Raw genomic sequence first — 16265 nt, 5'->3', positions numbered from 1 at the left:
AGGTCACAGAAAGATTTCTATATAGGTGTCTCCGGGACAGACATGACAGCGCTGGCCTGTGCTTCAAGGGGTGCCCCGAGCAACAGACTGATATGATCGAATTATCTGATTTGTGATATAACAGGTCGTATCTGCTTTTATCCATGTCATTTTCTGTTCATATTCATATCACATGGACCCTTTCATTTTGGGATATGTATCCCGGGCAATCATTAAAATATGCCATTTCTTAAGGTCCCATGACTTATGTTTACAGCCTGTTTATTGGACTCTAGATAACCTTTGAACAATAACGACGCATCAGTACGTAGGAACGTCCTCGCAGAGAATGTTCTTCAGCTCGGTCAAGGTGGTTTCATTCCAACTCCACACTTGTGTGTGCAGGCCTGCAGGGACCTACAATTTACAATTTAGACATTTTAGACACATGCTCTTAGTCCAGAGCAACTCACAGTAAGCAAGAACACATGGTAGATATAGATAGAACTGAAAATAAATAAATATTGGTTCGACTGTTGGTTCGATATTTCAGTTAGACGTGGAGACAAGAGGCCCCTGCCTGTTGCCATCCTTCCTGTGTCCCTTCCTGTCCTGCCAGAGAACGCACTTCGGTGGAACAAGCAGCATGGTGCAAACAGGAAATAATATCACATAATATGGAATGTTGCAGACACTACGTTAATTAAGCACATCACTTATGTGGAATGCATAATGAGGTGTGTAATGTAGTCTTACTACAGTATAAGTGCATGAAGCGGTTACTTTAGGTCGGCAGACGAAACATATAGTTAGGATAAACGAGACACCTGATTGTAATTGATTGATTGATTGAACATTGTATTATCAGTTTGTAGAATGGGTACAGTTCAAAGAAAGTACAGGTCAATACAAAATCTTCTAAGAGGATAAAACCTGAAAAGAAAAGACTTGTTTACATAAGGGTCTATGGGAACTGTGCATAAAAACAAATTTCACACACTTTTGTACTTGTAAAACTTTATTGTGATAATAAAGATAATTTTGAGCTCCATTTTCAATTAATCAGAACATTTAAAGACTACAGATGGACATCATCATATAAACAGTTAGAAAATAAGGGAAAGAATGGACAGTATAGAAAAATAGGGGGGGGGGACTTTTCATTTTACAGGGGCCAGTTTCGATACGGTACATGGCTTTTTTTTGGAGGGGACCCTCCTCATGAACTGAGGGGGTCGATCCCCCCCCCCCCCCTATCTGCGCGCCTGCACATGTCCCTAGTGCCCAGTTGTCCAGGTGCCCACATGTCCCTAGTGCCAGTTATCTCCACCTCTAAGTTCCCACTCGTCCAGATGCCCATGTCATCCGAAAAACATGGTGCCCAGATGTCCCTAGTGCCAGCACCTGTCTTGTATTCAGGGCTATAGAGCGTCGCAGTCCCGCCCCCTCGAGAGACCCGGAAAATAAATCCCCGTTCATTTTCCTCATAGACTTTTCTGAAAGTATTTATTTAAAGACGTTTACGCCGCGGACAAAGCCAACTTTTGTCGTGACAAATCATGACAATATACACAATAGTCTAGTAGCCAGCCCATAGAGCCCCATTGTGAACCCGGACATGTTGAGTACGCCAAGGTTTTATGTTATAAATGTTTAGTATGGGTCCCCAGCATGTAGAAACTGCTGGATGCTAACTTGCATATGTTGGGCAATTTTCATAATTGGCATAATATGTGACCATACCAATTACAACCTATAGAAGGCAAAATATTCAAAATTTCATCATGCTTTATGTAGCATGTGATGTGTCAAACTAGGGGGTTTTCATGATGCTGAATCCATTCCAGGCATTAGTTTTGAAAAAAAAACACTCATTGGGCTAAAAACGGCCAATGCCGTCATCACAAATTGATGATGTCAGCACATTTGGGTGGGGACGGGACTGCAGCGCTCTATAGGTCAGACAAATAACTAACCACCATAATATGTCACATCATAAGATGTCACTACCACAATACAATTAGCAAATGAATAGAAGATGCAGACCTACATTGTACTGTATGTGGATTTGACCAAATCTACAGTATCTACCGGTATCTACAGTATAAATGCACCAATAAGTCTCTGTACGTCTGTCTGTACATGTGTAATCCACGTAACTCGAGAACCGTTAGCCCCACCGACTTCAAATTCGACACACGTGTTCCACACCCCCACAGGGAGTGCAGTGGCCGGTGTCGAGTCGGTCGGACCCACAGTTGTCCAGAACCGCCGCAAAAAGACCTCTGCCCGGGTCTGGAAAGGGCCCCTGCCCAGTGTCCATATGGAGCCGGCCTGTTCTGACATCATTCTGACGTCTGCATAGACTCCATATTTGGGCATGCCTGACAAAGAACTCCATATAAGGGACACAGCCACAATATCTGGGTGGGGCATGCATTTCCAACTTTCATCTTCCAAGTAAGCCAGCCAGCGGGCACCGCTGTAGAGGCTCCAACGGGCACCGCTCTGTGTTAAATAAACCTGGATTTCACCTCACCATCACCACACCCACAGCTTTCTGAAGACAGAAAGGTATTTTGGAACCATATCTCTTTAACTCAGGACTGCCAGCTATTTATTGAGCACTGTAATTAAGTTAAATATACACATTTAAGGTTTAAGCCAATAGGACTATTTAAAACCATGACGTCTGCTTTTATTCCACAAATCAACAAAAGCCCAATAAATAATAAGTTGTTAATTCATATTATAACAATATCAAAAATCCTATAAGGTTAGGGCGTTCATGTCCACTTGTTTAGATATCTCACATTTTTGTTTATTCTAGTACGTCCCTCTCTTGCCCACGTGTTACACAACAGGATTATATAATTTAGCTCAGATCTGCTGCTGCAACTGCTGCTCCATAGACGCTAGAGGGGCGTGGGTGCTCGCTGCTACTGTACTGAATTGCTAAAGTGACACTCGTTGAAGTATTGTTGTCATCTCCCATCTGTGGTTGATATCATGGCACCGGTGAAGCTTGAAATCCAAGGTAAGATTCTCTCAGTTTATCCTGTTCAAATTGAAACATCCAACAACATTGAACGAACAGTCCAATGCAACGTTGAACAGTTCAATGTTGCTGTTGACTGTTGTTGGATCAGGATGTGTGCAATACAAAAACTACTTTTTCCCTCACACGAATACGCGTCGAGTTCGGCTTCATCCTCGGCACACATCCTCAACTGTCATCTGTGTGGAAAAAACATACGTTGTTTGCGTGTCCAGTAGCAGTAGGTGAATGTAAACAAAATAAGGATAAAGTCATGTTTGTTGAGTGAGGACAGTTTCAAACTTAAGATGCTGAATTAAATGCTGTGTAGTGCACAGTGCACAAGGTATCGTAAATTCATGGGATATCATCTTTAGTTTCCTCCGAGGACGCGAGGCATAAAACTCCGTGCGTCAGTGCGTGGATCGGAGACTCGGAGTAGAAATGTCAGCCTGTGGTCAGGCTACTACTACTACTACTACAAACCATGTGCAACCCATATGCAGCACAATAAGGGACTAAATTCATTCCGCTCCTATGCCACCAACATGTGGAACGCCCTACCAACAGTCATTAAGACATGCGAATCCCTTGACTCCTTCAAAACCGCTCTCAAAGTGCACCATACGGACGGCTGCAATTCGAAACTGGACCCCGTAAAATCTGAATCCCCCACCCACCCCTTTTCCCCCTCGCTAGGCTATATGTTTCTTTTCCCTTTGTTTCCTGTTTTGACTATATAGTTGTGTATATTCGTACGTCTCTTAATGTTTTGATTAATTGAAAATGGTGGGCACTGGACCCTATTGTAAAAAAAAAGTGTAATGCTTTATGGTGTCGTCCACTCACAGTTAACAGTTTTTTGTATTGAGTTGTACTTGAAATGTAGGCCTGGCTACTGTAATTCTGCAAACTGTTAATAAATCAACCAATCAATCAATGACACTACAGTATGTCAGTTTGTGTATTTAGAACTAAATAAATATATTTCCACAGACTCAAACAGTTCGAGGATTGGTCCGTTTTGAACAAAAAGCCTCAAATCATGAACGCAGCGTGCAATTTACGTGAAATTCTTCATGCACTTTTCCTACTATAGGCTGAGGAATAAATCCCACCTTTTTCACATTGGCCTGTTATAGCGCCACCAACAGGTGGATTTTTGCAAAACACATTTTTGGAACAAAATGCCTCAAATCATCCAATTGCCATCAAAGGCGTAAGACGAAATGGCATCTTATTCACATTGGCCTATTATTCCCCTATGGTCTACGGCTCTACTCTACAGCCAGGGATGGGAAAACGTTATGGCCATGCACATCACACACAAATTACATTATGAAACATGTACAGTACTGTAATACTCCGATATGTGAAACACTACAGTAACAGTTAGCTTACTGTTAGATTTAAATATTTTGCTAAATGTACATGTTTTTGCACATGGAAGTAAATAGGTTAATACAGACATTCAACATGTGGGTTTTGGAAAAATACAATCATAAACTAAGCAATTATCCTTATTAATACTCAAGACTGGGTCTGAGAAAGTGGCAGGTATAGTGTTTTTCTCCTACATCAGCTCATACTTGTTTAATAATAAACTTTATTTATATAGCACCTTTCACAAAAGAGAAAAATGTCAAATAGCATTAAAACAGGCAAAACACAGTAACATTAAGACAATAAAAAACAATAGCAATATGATCTTACTCTGCGTACCATAGTTTTTGCATTAAATACAGCTTTGTGTGTTCATTTCATAATAACCAGACAACTGTGAGAACATTTTAGTTGTATCTGTAATGGTTTGAAGAAGCGGGTTCAGAGGCAAGCCGAAGTGTGCACTAATATCGGAGTGCTGTGTCTATGTACTTGCTACAGATGAATCTAAGCCATCTGACTGTGAAGAGATGACCGAATGTCTCTCTACAGTGGCGAAGGGTCTGGAAAGTATTGCCCCTTTGGTCCGCACTGTAGAGGAGACCCCTGAAACAATCTCCACTGAAGTGCAGGGGACCATTCCTTCGTGGATCTGTGGCAATCTCCTTCGCAATGGCCCAGGGAAATTTGAGTTTGGAAACACACAGTGAGTCATACAAACAAAATGCAATCTAATAACGGCATGGTTTCCCTGTGGAATTGAAAAGATGTTGTGACAGTTAGCTAAATTAATTTATCTGGCTTGAATCCCCCTACATATAATCGCTTGCATATTAAAATATCAATTAAAAAGATGTCAATCTTACTGTAGTGGGAAAATTGCTTTCCTTCATCCTTTTACAATGGACTACAATGTCATGAATTGTGTCCTAATGTTGCTGAGCTCAGAGCTGTGATTGGATAGCTGGCCCCTTCTGTGCCACTTCATAAAAACATTGAGATGACACAAATAAGTGGCATTTGGTACTGTGCATTACGCCATGACTTTTACACACTTGCTGGTGCATGAAATAAACAAAAGGCTAAGAAAAAGGGGTTTCACTAATCATACAAAAATAAGAACTATATTTCTACAGCTTCTTATCATGCTTTTTGAAGGTTTCTTAATGAAATGAAATGATTACTATATTTACCCAGGGTATCTGGGCTAAGCTCAAGAACTTGTTTCCAGCCAGGCCCTGCTCATAGAACACATTTCATCGTAGTGGTTCAATGCCTTGTTCAAGGGCACTTCAGTGCACTTAGTGACCGAGCATTCCTGTTATCCCCCGTAGCTACAACCACTGGTTTGATGGGATGGCCCTGCTGCACCAGTTTAAGATCGAGAATGGCCAGGTGACTTACAAAAGTCGTTTCCTGCGGAGTGATTCCTACAAGAAGAACAGTGAGAGGGACCGCATCATGGTGTCAGAGTTTGGTACCCTCGCCCTGCCCGACCCCTGTCAAAACTTCTTCCAGCGCTTTCTCTCTCGATTCCAGATGATTCGTAAGATGGCTGATTCATGATCATGTACCATACGTATGGTTACTATGGTAGAATAATTTTAAGTGTGGATTCCTGTTTATCTTGCGTTGTTTTAAACACTTGAACCCCAGCATCCATATTCCGTTGGAAACTACTACTTCTGTTCTGTGGGACACTAGTACAGGCATCAATTTACAGAAAGAACTTAAAAAGTTGAAATATGAATATGCGTTTATGCGTAGAGGAACGAGCTGGGGGGAAAAAGACATTTCATTAATGTGTTTTCCAGGCACATGTGCGTTTCACTGTTCACCACAGTTTATCACGACTGTGTTCAAAGACTATATGGAACACAAATAGAGTGAGTGTAAAACACCACATTGACATACATTATTTTGCAATTGCAGAACCCACAGACAATGCAAGTGTCAGCTTTGTGAAATATAAGGGTGACTACTATGTCAGCACTGAGACCAACCTCATGCACAGAGTGGACCCGGAGAGCCTGGACTCTGTGGAAAAGGTACTTGTCATGCTCATCACAGTGCAGTACACCAGAGTACTGTAAAGGTTTCGCAGCATACTGTATTTATGATGACTGATGATCATGAACATTCTTTTTTATCTACTACTCCAGATTTACCACTTTCAACATTGCCCTATTTTGGGCATAGACGAAAATATATTTTAAAAAAACCATTACACATTGACACATTGTGAGCTTGTAGATTGGCTATTTTCGCTATTCTTTGTGCGATGAAGTAGTGGATAATAATGAGTATTTGACTTTAACACACATCTGGATTGAAGTTGCTTTATTCATCTTTAAAAATAATATTTGATATCCATTAGATCATACACAAGCCCATACAATTTCAATCTCAATTAGCCTAATTTAAAATACACATCCCTGGTTCTGCTGACTGATATTGTCCTTCTAATGCTTTTAAGTAAAATAACACCTTTAAACTAGCAGGCATGAACTGACAACTTATAGTACCACACCACAGACCTCATCAAACCAGCCCGATATTGTTGGAAAATGGCTTCAGTTATGTCTGTTTGCCTGGATTCTATCTATACGTTATAGGTGGACTGGAGCAAGTTCATAGCTGTAAATGGAGCCACTGCTCACCCACACTATGACCCTGATGGCACCGCCTACAATATGGGCAACTCCTATGGCAGCAAAGGTTAGTCTATAAATATGTATTGTCTACATACACAAATGCAGTTCAAAGTGTGTTACATAATGCCGAAAAAGGCATTTATAGGGAAATAAAGAATAGAGACAATAAAAGGGGCATTTGTTACTTTTTACACTCTGTGAAATTGCATACCATCAGCAATAAACTCATGTTTGTCAGGAGCTTATATAGAGCATAGCAGTGGGTGTGGTTTTCTGGACCCACTGAAAAATCGGACAGATTTACAAAAATATTTATATCAATTATTTTAAGCCAAGAATCCAGCCATCCAGGATCCTGGTGAATCATGACCATAAAACCTTTGATTCTGTGGGGAAAAAAAGTTTGAATAATTTATTTTATGATATACATTTAATAAATATCTTTGTATAGCGGTTTTCATTTTTCTTTCTTCACAGAATCAAAGGTTTTATGGTCATGATTCACCAGGATCCTGGATGGCTGGATTCTAGGCTTAAAATAATTAATATAAATATTTTTGTAAATCTCTATGGGGAAAATGAATGGGTGATTTTTCAGTGGGTCCAGAAAACCACACCCACTGCTATGCTCTAAGTATCCAGACACCCATGTATTTCACAATTTGACAAATGTATTAAAATGTAACTGATGGAAATTTGGAGCCATCTTGAGGAGAATGTTTATAATAATAAAGTCTGAACCAGGACCATAATGTCCAGACCACCAGAAAATGTCACTGTCACTTTAAGACAGGACACCATGAAATACCTTAGAGAGAGGTTAAAAATGTACCCAAAGAAGTAATCTCTTATACCTTTTGAGTGAAATGCCCTTTAAATGCATTCCAGGAGATGGATTGACAACCTTTGTAAAAAAAAAACAACCCTTAAAAGAAAGACCTGAAATAGTAACTTTTAGAGAGAAGCATGAACGAGGAAACTGAGTGAATTAAGGTTTTAGGAGTTTTAGTTAGTAAGAATCAATTTACAAGAAATGTGTTGGAATTCAGATACAGTACAATTACATAATTCATTTAGAGAAATAATCCAAATGTTGATGGGTCCGAAGTCCTCTTCTGTAGCATTGTTCATGATTTAATAGTGGAAATGACATCAGCTCGTTGTCAGATTGTTGATATAAATCCATTGGTGGAGAACATTTCATGTCCGAGTTGGCGATGGCTGGCGAGCTCTCATTGGTCCGACTCGCGTGGACCCACGTGAATCAGTCCTCGTTGGTACATTGGTGATGATGAGGATGGTGTAGCGACGTCAATGGGAAGTCCTGGAGACTCCCATGAAGTTGAATGCGTTGCCATGACAATCTGTAGATAACGAAAACTCTTTCCCTTACTGACTAGCTGGCTCCGTCCAGGACCAAGGTCAAGTTATGTGAATGGTATTTGATAACACGGCAACTGCGTGCAAACCGAGTTAAAAACATTGTCTACAGTATAGTAAGCTTACTGACTGGTGAAAGACAGTGAACATAATGGACAGTATATAAATATATCTTATAAATGATAAAATAGGGCAGTGAAATATGAACAACCGGATGGAACAATGTGACATGACATAAAACAGGGGCTAGGCCAAAGTTAAAGATGATATGGGATGTGTATGGTGGCAAATAATGAGTGACATGACCTATGAAGTATGAACAATACGGTGTAAACAGGGAATAGGCTAGAGTTAAAGATGGTATAGGCCTATCTGTCCTGACAAACAGGATATGGAAAACTGTCCAACTTGACATGACGTGTAAACATCAATTTTATCCATCAGTAACCTCAACACAGATTTCCCTTTTTTAATCGATGGGTTCCCACTTGATTAAAATGTGAACAATAATGCAGTTGAGTAACTGCCAAAGACTTTGAGATCATAATCCTTCTCTTACACATACATCTGTTTTTGTACTATTACTACTATATTCTATTTTTCCAAGCAGAAGATGGCTATAAGCTCCTTCGTTATAAGAATGTAATGGCAACACACTTTGTGTATGACTGAATCACCATACATTATGCAATGACAACATAAACATAATATATCACTAATTATGCTTTTGTTTGGTCTTGTTTGGTCGACTTACTTTACTTTGATATCCTAAAATATTTAGTGGCTAGTTACATAACTTTGTTTTACCGTGTTATTTAGATGGATGTTCATTGTTTACATGGTATGTTTTAGTTTCAATGTACAGATATTTTTTTTGTATAGTGTATATTGCAGGGGTCCTCAATAGGCGGACCGCGGTCACCACGACCGCGGTCCGCGTACCACCTCTCTGTGGACCCTGGGCAAAAATAAAAGTGTTCTTTGTGCCTCAACACAATACCTCTCATTTGCTGTGAATTTTTGGAGGGGAATATTTGTGAAACATTTTATTTCCATACTCTGCACCCCAGTATTGGTTGGTTGGGAGGGGATCCGATTTGTATAAGCTTGCCTTGGTGTGACTGTACTAAAAAATATAGAGCCCCACTCTCCGCTGGCCGCTGCGTGGCCTGCGCTGTGTGGCCTGCGCTGTGTGGCCCGCGCTGTGTGGCCCGCGCTGCGTGGCCTGCGCTGCGTGGCCTGCGCTGCGTGGCCTGCGCTGCGTGGCCCGCGCTGTGTGGCCCGCGCTGTGTGGCCCGCGCTGCGTGGCCCACGCTGTGTGGCCCGCGCTGCGTGGCATGGGACCGGACCTTAGTCTTTTTCAAAAATGATTAGTGGACCTTCAGCATTTCTAGTTGAGGACCCCTGGTATATTGTTTCGCTGATGCTAGTTTCTTGGTTTACCAGTGATCTGAGTTTACTGAGGCAATACACTATCTCTGTGCATTTGGTGTATGTGTTTACCTCGTAAGTCGCTCTGGATAAGAGCGCCTGCTAAATTGTACCGTGTTGTTCTATAGGTGCCCTTTACAACATCATTAGAGTCCCACCAGAGAAGGCAGACGGCACAGACACCCTACAAGGAGCTAAAGTGCTGTGTTCTATTGTGCCAGCAAACAAGTCCCATCCTTCCTACTACCACAGCTTTGGTAATCCAACACTGATCATTAGTGAAGTTTCATAGTCTATTCATTATATCGTATTATATTATGAACTCTGTCTTGACTGCTTTTCGTCCTTATAGCGATGTCTGGGAACTATGTGGTGTTTATTGAGCAGCCAATCAAGATGGACCTGTTTAAGATAGTCACATGCAAGCTAAGAGGAAAGGGCTTGAGTGAGGGTATCTATTGGGACCCCCAGCAGGAAACTGTCTTTCACCTTGTTGACAAGCATACAGGAAAGGTGAGATCTACTGTAAATTCCTTCATTTGACATACTTAGTTTTTAACCACTGAAGCCTTATTCAAAAATGTTCACAACATGTTATACAACATGTTGGGAGCTTGTAGATCTGCTATTGTTTTAGGTTTGAAAATGTTTGCCTATAATGACAATTCTGGGTCCCAGAATACGGGTGCCAGCCCAGGGTGGAAGTGGTCAGTGGTGGAAAAAGTACTCAAGTAAAAGTATCAATACTGCAGTGTAGAACTACTCCATTACAAGTAAGAGTCCAGTAATCAAAACTTACCTGAGTAAAATGGCAGTATGTTGTCACTCACTACTACCCCTACAGGCCAGTCCAGTGAAGTACCACGCCAAGGCCCTCGCCATGTTCCATCAGATCAATGCCTTTGAGGAAGACGGTTTCTTGATGCTTGACATGTGCTGCTCGGACAATGGCCAAGCCATTAATAATTTCCTGATCCAGAACCTGCGCAAGTCAGGAGATGCACTGGATGAGGTCAGCATGCATCTGCATACACAGACACTGAAACACGCACGCACGCGCACACACACACACACACACACACACACACACACACACACACACACACACACACACACACACACACACACACACACACACACACACACACACACACACACACTTTTTCCTCTATACTTAGACATCAATATTTGTTGCAACATTGTTGACCGATAACAATAACTTAATAATTGTCAAAATACGTAAATATTACTTGAGAATTGAAGTAAAGTGAAAAGTATGACCATAAGTAGTTATCAAATTAAAGAAAACAAAGAACAATTTGCAAATAAAAGCTAATGAGAAATACAAATAATTCTCTACAACTGATGTTCTCGTTTGTTTGCACAGCGGCTCAGTGGACATTGAGTTAATCATTAAGCCAACCCCCCATGATGATATACCAAACAAGAGCACAGTGGGCCTCATTCACAAAAACGTGTTAAATTCTTCGTACTTTGCAGACAGGTTAGGGAGGTTAGGGAGTCACACCTTTTTGATGGCTGGTGGTGGTATGGCATTCCATATTTTGGTGGCATAATAGTAGAATGAATTCATCCCCATGTTTATCCTGATTCTGGCAGGAATGAGATCAGTGGAGCTCCCTCTGGTGTTGTGCACGTGGGTGTTTTTCACTCTTTTTAAGTAGTTTGACAGGTACATGGGCACTGACTGAGTGTCCCTTGAGTATCTTGAAGACCAGGCCCATTGCAAACATTGTAAACTATTCTCTACCCTGAGCCATCCCACCCGGGGTTAGGCTCATGCTGGGGTTAGGCTCATGTTGTTTTGAGAGATCCGTAGTTTTGATTTTAGTGCCTTTCGGGTAGAGTAGTCTACTGTCGGGTTGCCCAGTAGATAGATGGAAAAGAATACTCTTAATATATATATGCGCGTGACATCATCGTACCTGGAAGTTATGCGGGAACGCCCACTGAGTGTCAAAAAACAACTTTTTGGCCTTGACAGCCCATTCATCCAAACAGAAAAGTCCTGTCTGATTGCATTAAACAATGTTAAACTCACCAACATTGCAGCTGTATGAAAGGCTTGAATTATCTTTCTATCTGCAAAGCTTTTGTTTCATAAAAATCCACCATAGAAACGTTATGAGCTACTTTCTGTCAAGAAATGCCCTGCATTTGATTATTTTTCTAAGTGTCAGAGTTTGGAAGTGCTTGTTTTCTATAACACAACATTTGGCTGCCTCCTGCATTATGTGACATTTAGAAACAGGTGGTCTCAGGACTGTTGAGTGATTTCCAATGAGTGCTTCCAAACTCCAACACTCCATGCTGCTCAATGTTTTGCCACTCAGTCTAGATGAGGGGGGGGGGGGGTGTCTTGATGGGAAGATCATGCATGTGCATACAAAACATGACAGATAGCATTTTTAGGCAAATTATTTCATGTCTAGGCCTAATAGGAAATGTATATACCGTACGTACAGAAACATAAAAACTTATTTTTGTAATAATGTCCTTCAAGGTGTACAACATGATGCAAAGGGCCTTCCCACGACGCTTCGTTCTGCCTCTTAACGTGACCAATGATACTCCATCAGACACAAATTTAAACACAAGGCCCTCCAGTCAAGCAACGTGTGTCAAAATCAGCACAGATAAGGTGAGTTGAGAATCCGCTTATGTCATGAATTTCATGATCCGGCGACCACGGAGCAGTTAGACCCACGTATCCTACTGACTCACGTCACGTGCCAGTGAGGAGCCCCGGCTGGGAGGACGCAGAGACTCCCTGCTGACAGGTGCCGCCCCAGCCCGTATGAATACATGCAGAGAACACGAGCACGGGTCCACTCCATCCAGTCAAATCCGACGACCTCTGAGCGGTCGGACCCACCTGGTATTTCTGGCCAGAAGAACCTAATCGTAACTCAAACGGCGCCGAGTTGGTTAAAGAAGACTTTGCAATGTTTGACATGGTGACTCGCTTGCCTGGCAGTGGCTCAAGTTGGCTTCAGACGCTGCGCCTCTGTTGTTGCAACAGTTTTTTGCCTACTACTACTTAACTTAATATAATTAGGGTCTGTAGTCTGTTGTCACCAAGCTGGCCGTGTGGTCCGCTTCACTGGGGGACAGCATTGTGGGGCGAGTGGTCCGCACCACTAATTGTACATTATATTGCCTGGCATTAAAGTATGTACTAAAGCAGTACACGTCAGAGGATGGCAGTCTATACTAGTCTTTGACGTTAGTCATTAACAGTATGACGTCAGTAGTATGACAGCTGCTCACAAGTAGAGACATTTATTATAGATAGTTAAATAGACTCAAAACAACATATAGTCATGTACTATCATGCTGCCAGCTTCCGTGCTACAATTATCCATTTGTCAATTGTCACTATAAACAGCAATGGATTGTTAACGATCTCTTGTATCTTCAGGTGTTCTGCCATCATGAGGATCTCCATGGAAATGACCTCCATGAATACGGTGGCTTGGAGTTCCCACAGATCAACTATGGGCGAAGTAACACCCGTCCATACCGTTACTTCTACGGCTGTGGCTTCAGACACCTGGTGGGAGACTCTCTGCTCAAGATGGACCTGACGGACAAGAGTTTCAAGGTGATGGGGAGGGCGTTCCCATCTAAATTGGACAGTTATAATACTGTACAACCTATTGCACTCATTCCTTTACATTAATTTATTTCTAATAAAAGGGACCCACAGAGTGACAGATTGTGTCTGTGTGACTGCAGGTGTGGTATCAGCAGGGCTTCTACCCGTCTGAGCCTGTGTTTGTCCCTTCACCGGATGCAGTGGATGAAGATGACGGGGTCATCCTCTCTGTGGTTCTCACACCCTCAGAGGTAAGATTCTTACACACTGTTTGATAGTGAATACTACATGGACATCATAGCTGCTCTCATACTGTAGGGAAGAATTCCTCATTCTCCTGATTTTAAATATCGTCTCATATCGTCGCAGTCGGGAGGAAACCACCTAACTCATTTTTTTAGGTTTTCTTTTATTTTTAATATATATATAAATCAATGCTATTGAACACCCGGAGAAAACCTCTTAGCTCCATTGGACCCTCAAACACAGCTAACTCCACCGCCTCTCCCTCTCATGCAAGTAATTGACAATATATAAAGTCACAATACCAACTTTGATGAGGCAGTATTGCATTGTTTTAAAAATATAAGGTTTTCTTTTTTTTCCTGAACATTTTTGGAGTTAGGTGGTTTCTCCTCGACAGCAGAGATATGTTATGTGAGGAAAATGTGAGCAATGTCAAACTGACAATGTATTGTTGCATCATGAGAACCAATGTTCCAAACATTCTTGATGGGTGTTCTATCGTTTTGCATTATAAGAATCACTAGATGAATGTTCAAAATAGAACTTGCTCTTGGGATCCACATGGGAACAGCATGGCTCCAATGTGGATGTCGGACTTTATGTGGTCAGCCTGTGACATCAATTAGTGCTCTATGACATCTATGATGTATTTGGATGAGGTTTCCGCCCAATCAAGAGTCCCATTGACTCCTGTCTTTTGTCTGTGTACACCATAATGTAGATCATTTCACAGAATTCGTATAGCATTCGTAAGAATTTGTATTGAACATAACTAGGTTACCCATGTCATAATGTCACAATTGAACATTTGATATTGATTACATCATACTATTCTTTCAAGGACAAAGGCACATTCCTTCTGGTTTTGGATGCCAAGACCTATGAAGAGCTGGGAAGAGCCAACGTTCCTGTGAATATTCCATATGGCTTCCATGGAACCTTCAATGCCTCATGCTAAATCACCTATTCCCATGGCTGTGAGAATCTTTCCATTGCACAACGTAAAGAATAGCAGATGCAATGTTGCAAATATAGACGTGAACTCTGGTCTCATCAGACCCTGATGTCACCTGCATTTTTTAATTCCTTGCCATGGACTAATTAATTAAGCCTTTTTTTTTTACTTTAACTGAACAGAGCTGCCTTGGACCTTTTAAGTTCACCGCCTTATTTTCAACTGATGTTTAACAAAATAAAGTAACTTGAACCACTGAAATCGAACCCTCTCCAAAGAGCACCTGTTCTCAGTTTGACATAATTACAGGCCTGTGCAGTGCTTCTTCATCCATTATCTAACTTACCAGTTGTTGTACTTGTTTATGGTCCATCAATGGTAGCAGCCAGAAACCCGCTGCTGTTTATTGACTCAAGTACAACTTGAAGTCAAGTTATTGAGCAGAGGTGATCTCTCACTGTCAGAATGTTGCCAAACTAGCAGATGTTGAAGATTCTTAGATAATGTCAACATATTTGTAATTACTTTTTATATAATTATATAATGTTAAACTATATAATATAATTTTTTCTATTGTCTCACCACTACAATTATTAAGGTTGGGTGAACGGGGGGCAAAGATAGCAGTGTCTTGAAGGATGGTATGATGGAACGGACACTTTCTTTGGTTAATGTCAATGTAACCACGGTTTTGTAATGATGTTTTTTTTTCCCACGATTGTACAGATTTTCTATCGTCCGCTTGTAATGGCATCAACATTTTGTAAAATAAATACAGAATATTTTCAAAGGCATCACCTTTATGTTTCTGTTTTTTGTTGTCATGGCATAGCATTGTTTAATCTACTCAGTCTGCCCTGCTGCCAGCCGCCAGAGCCACCATAACATCTCAATCAATGCCTAGCCGGAGGGCAGGGGATTTTCTCCTGAACAACATTTTCACACCAACCACTAGAGGTCAGTACATGATGGAACTTAATGCAAATCTCAAGATCCATCTACAATGAGACTGATCTGTTGCCAGTTACAAATGTGTGAATACATTCCAATACTAATTGTTGCTTTACTACATGGAAAGAAAAGTGGTGGGTTAGTCATAAGTTACATTTGCATTACCTAGCAACACCTATCTAAATCTAACAACAATCTGTAGTTTCTGCAGTGATAAACTCTCTGAAACCTCTTTGATTTAATCACACATGAGAATGCAACTGAACCCCTTATAGTAGACACTGTAGTCCAGAATGTATTTCTATTCTTATTTCACTGAGACTAATGGATTCTTCTTTGAGTGGATAGCCCACTTCTGTATACTCTCAATGCCTGTAGATGTTTGCATTTCACCAGAGGGGGCAGTCAAGAGGGATTCCCCTGAAATATGTAGAAATGTAAACGTCATGCTAAAAGGACACTTTGTCAAGACTCAAGAATAGTCACCAGGACCCATGACCTGTTGCAGGGATCGGAAGAGGTGAGATCTTTCAGTCAGAGGAAACTAGCTAATCTTCAGACCAGCACGCCTTCCATTTAAGTGTATGCTGGAAAAGGTGCTGAATCCTAGTCCAGGCATTTCATTTAAAC

General features: G+C 41.2%; 1 protein-coding gene across 2 annotated transcripts; it reads left to right on the top strand.

Annotated features, from left to right (window-relative positions):
- The first annotated feature begins 2421 nt into the window (after window positions 1-2421).
- On the top strand, window positions 2422-15466 carry bco2a (beta-carotene oxygenase 2a). 2 transcript variants are annotated; one of them, XM_079508627.1, is made up of 12 exons: window positions 2422-2553; window positions 4901-5105; window positions 5734-5945; window positions 6332-6447; window positions 7015-7117; window positions 9993-10121; window positions 10217-10377; window positions 10709-10876; window positions 12389-12526; window positions 13307-13489; window positions 13624-13734; window positions 14571-15466. In XM_079508627.1, the coding sequence occupies exons 2-12, from the start codon at window positions 4930-4932 to the stop codon at window positions 14685-14687; spliced, it is 1614 nt and encodes a 537-aa protein (XP_079364753.1). In that variant the 5' UTR covers window positions 2422-2553; window positions 4901-4929; the 3' UTR covers window positions 14688-15466. The 2 variants fall into 2 exon arrangements, with proteins under 2 accessions (XP_079364753.1, XP_079364752.1); XM_079508626.1 differs by lacking the exon at window positions 2422-2553 and adding an exon at window positions 2895-3016.
- Window positions 15467-16265: the final 799 nt, after the last annotated feature.

The sequence above is a fragment of the Electrona antarctica genome, assembly GCF_951216825.1.
Source record: "Electrona antarctica genome assembly, chromosome: 8".
In the NCBI taxonomy this organism is placed as follows: domain Eukaryota; kingdom Metazoa; phylum Chordata; class Actinopteri; order Myctophiformes; family Myctophidae; genus Electrona; species Electrona antarctica.
Note: the sequence above shows the minus strand (reverse complement) of the source record. Positions and strands in the feature narration are given on the sequence as shown.

Bases quoted from the DNA above. Each gene is read 5' to 3' on its own strand.
- bco2a (XM_079508626.1), top strand. From the start codon at position 2,989: ATGGCACCGGTGAAGCTTGAAATCCAAG. The intron at 5,106-5,733 runs GTGAGTCATACA...TATCCCCCGTAG, and splicing joins TTTGAGTTTGGAAACACACA to CTACAACCACTGGTTTGATG. The intron at 13,735-14,570 runs GTAAGATTCTTA...TATTCTTTCAAG, and splicing joins TGGTTCTCACACCCTCAGAG to GACAAAGGCACATTCCTTCT.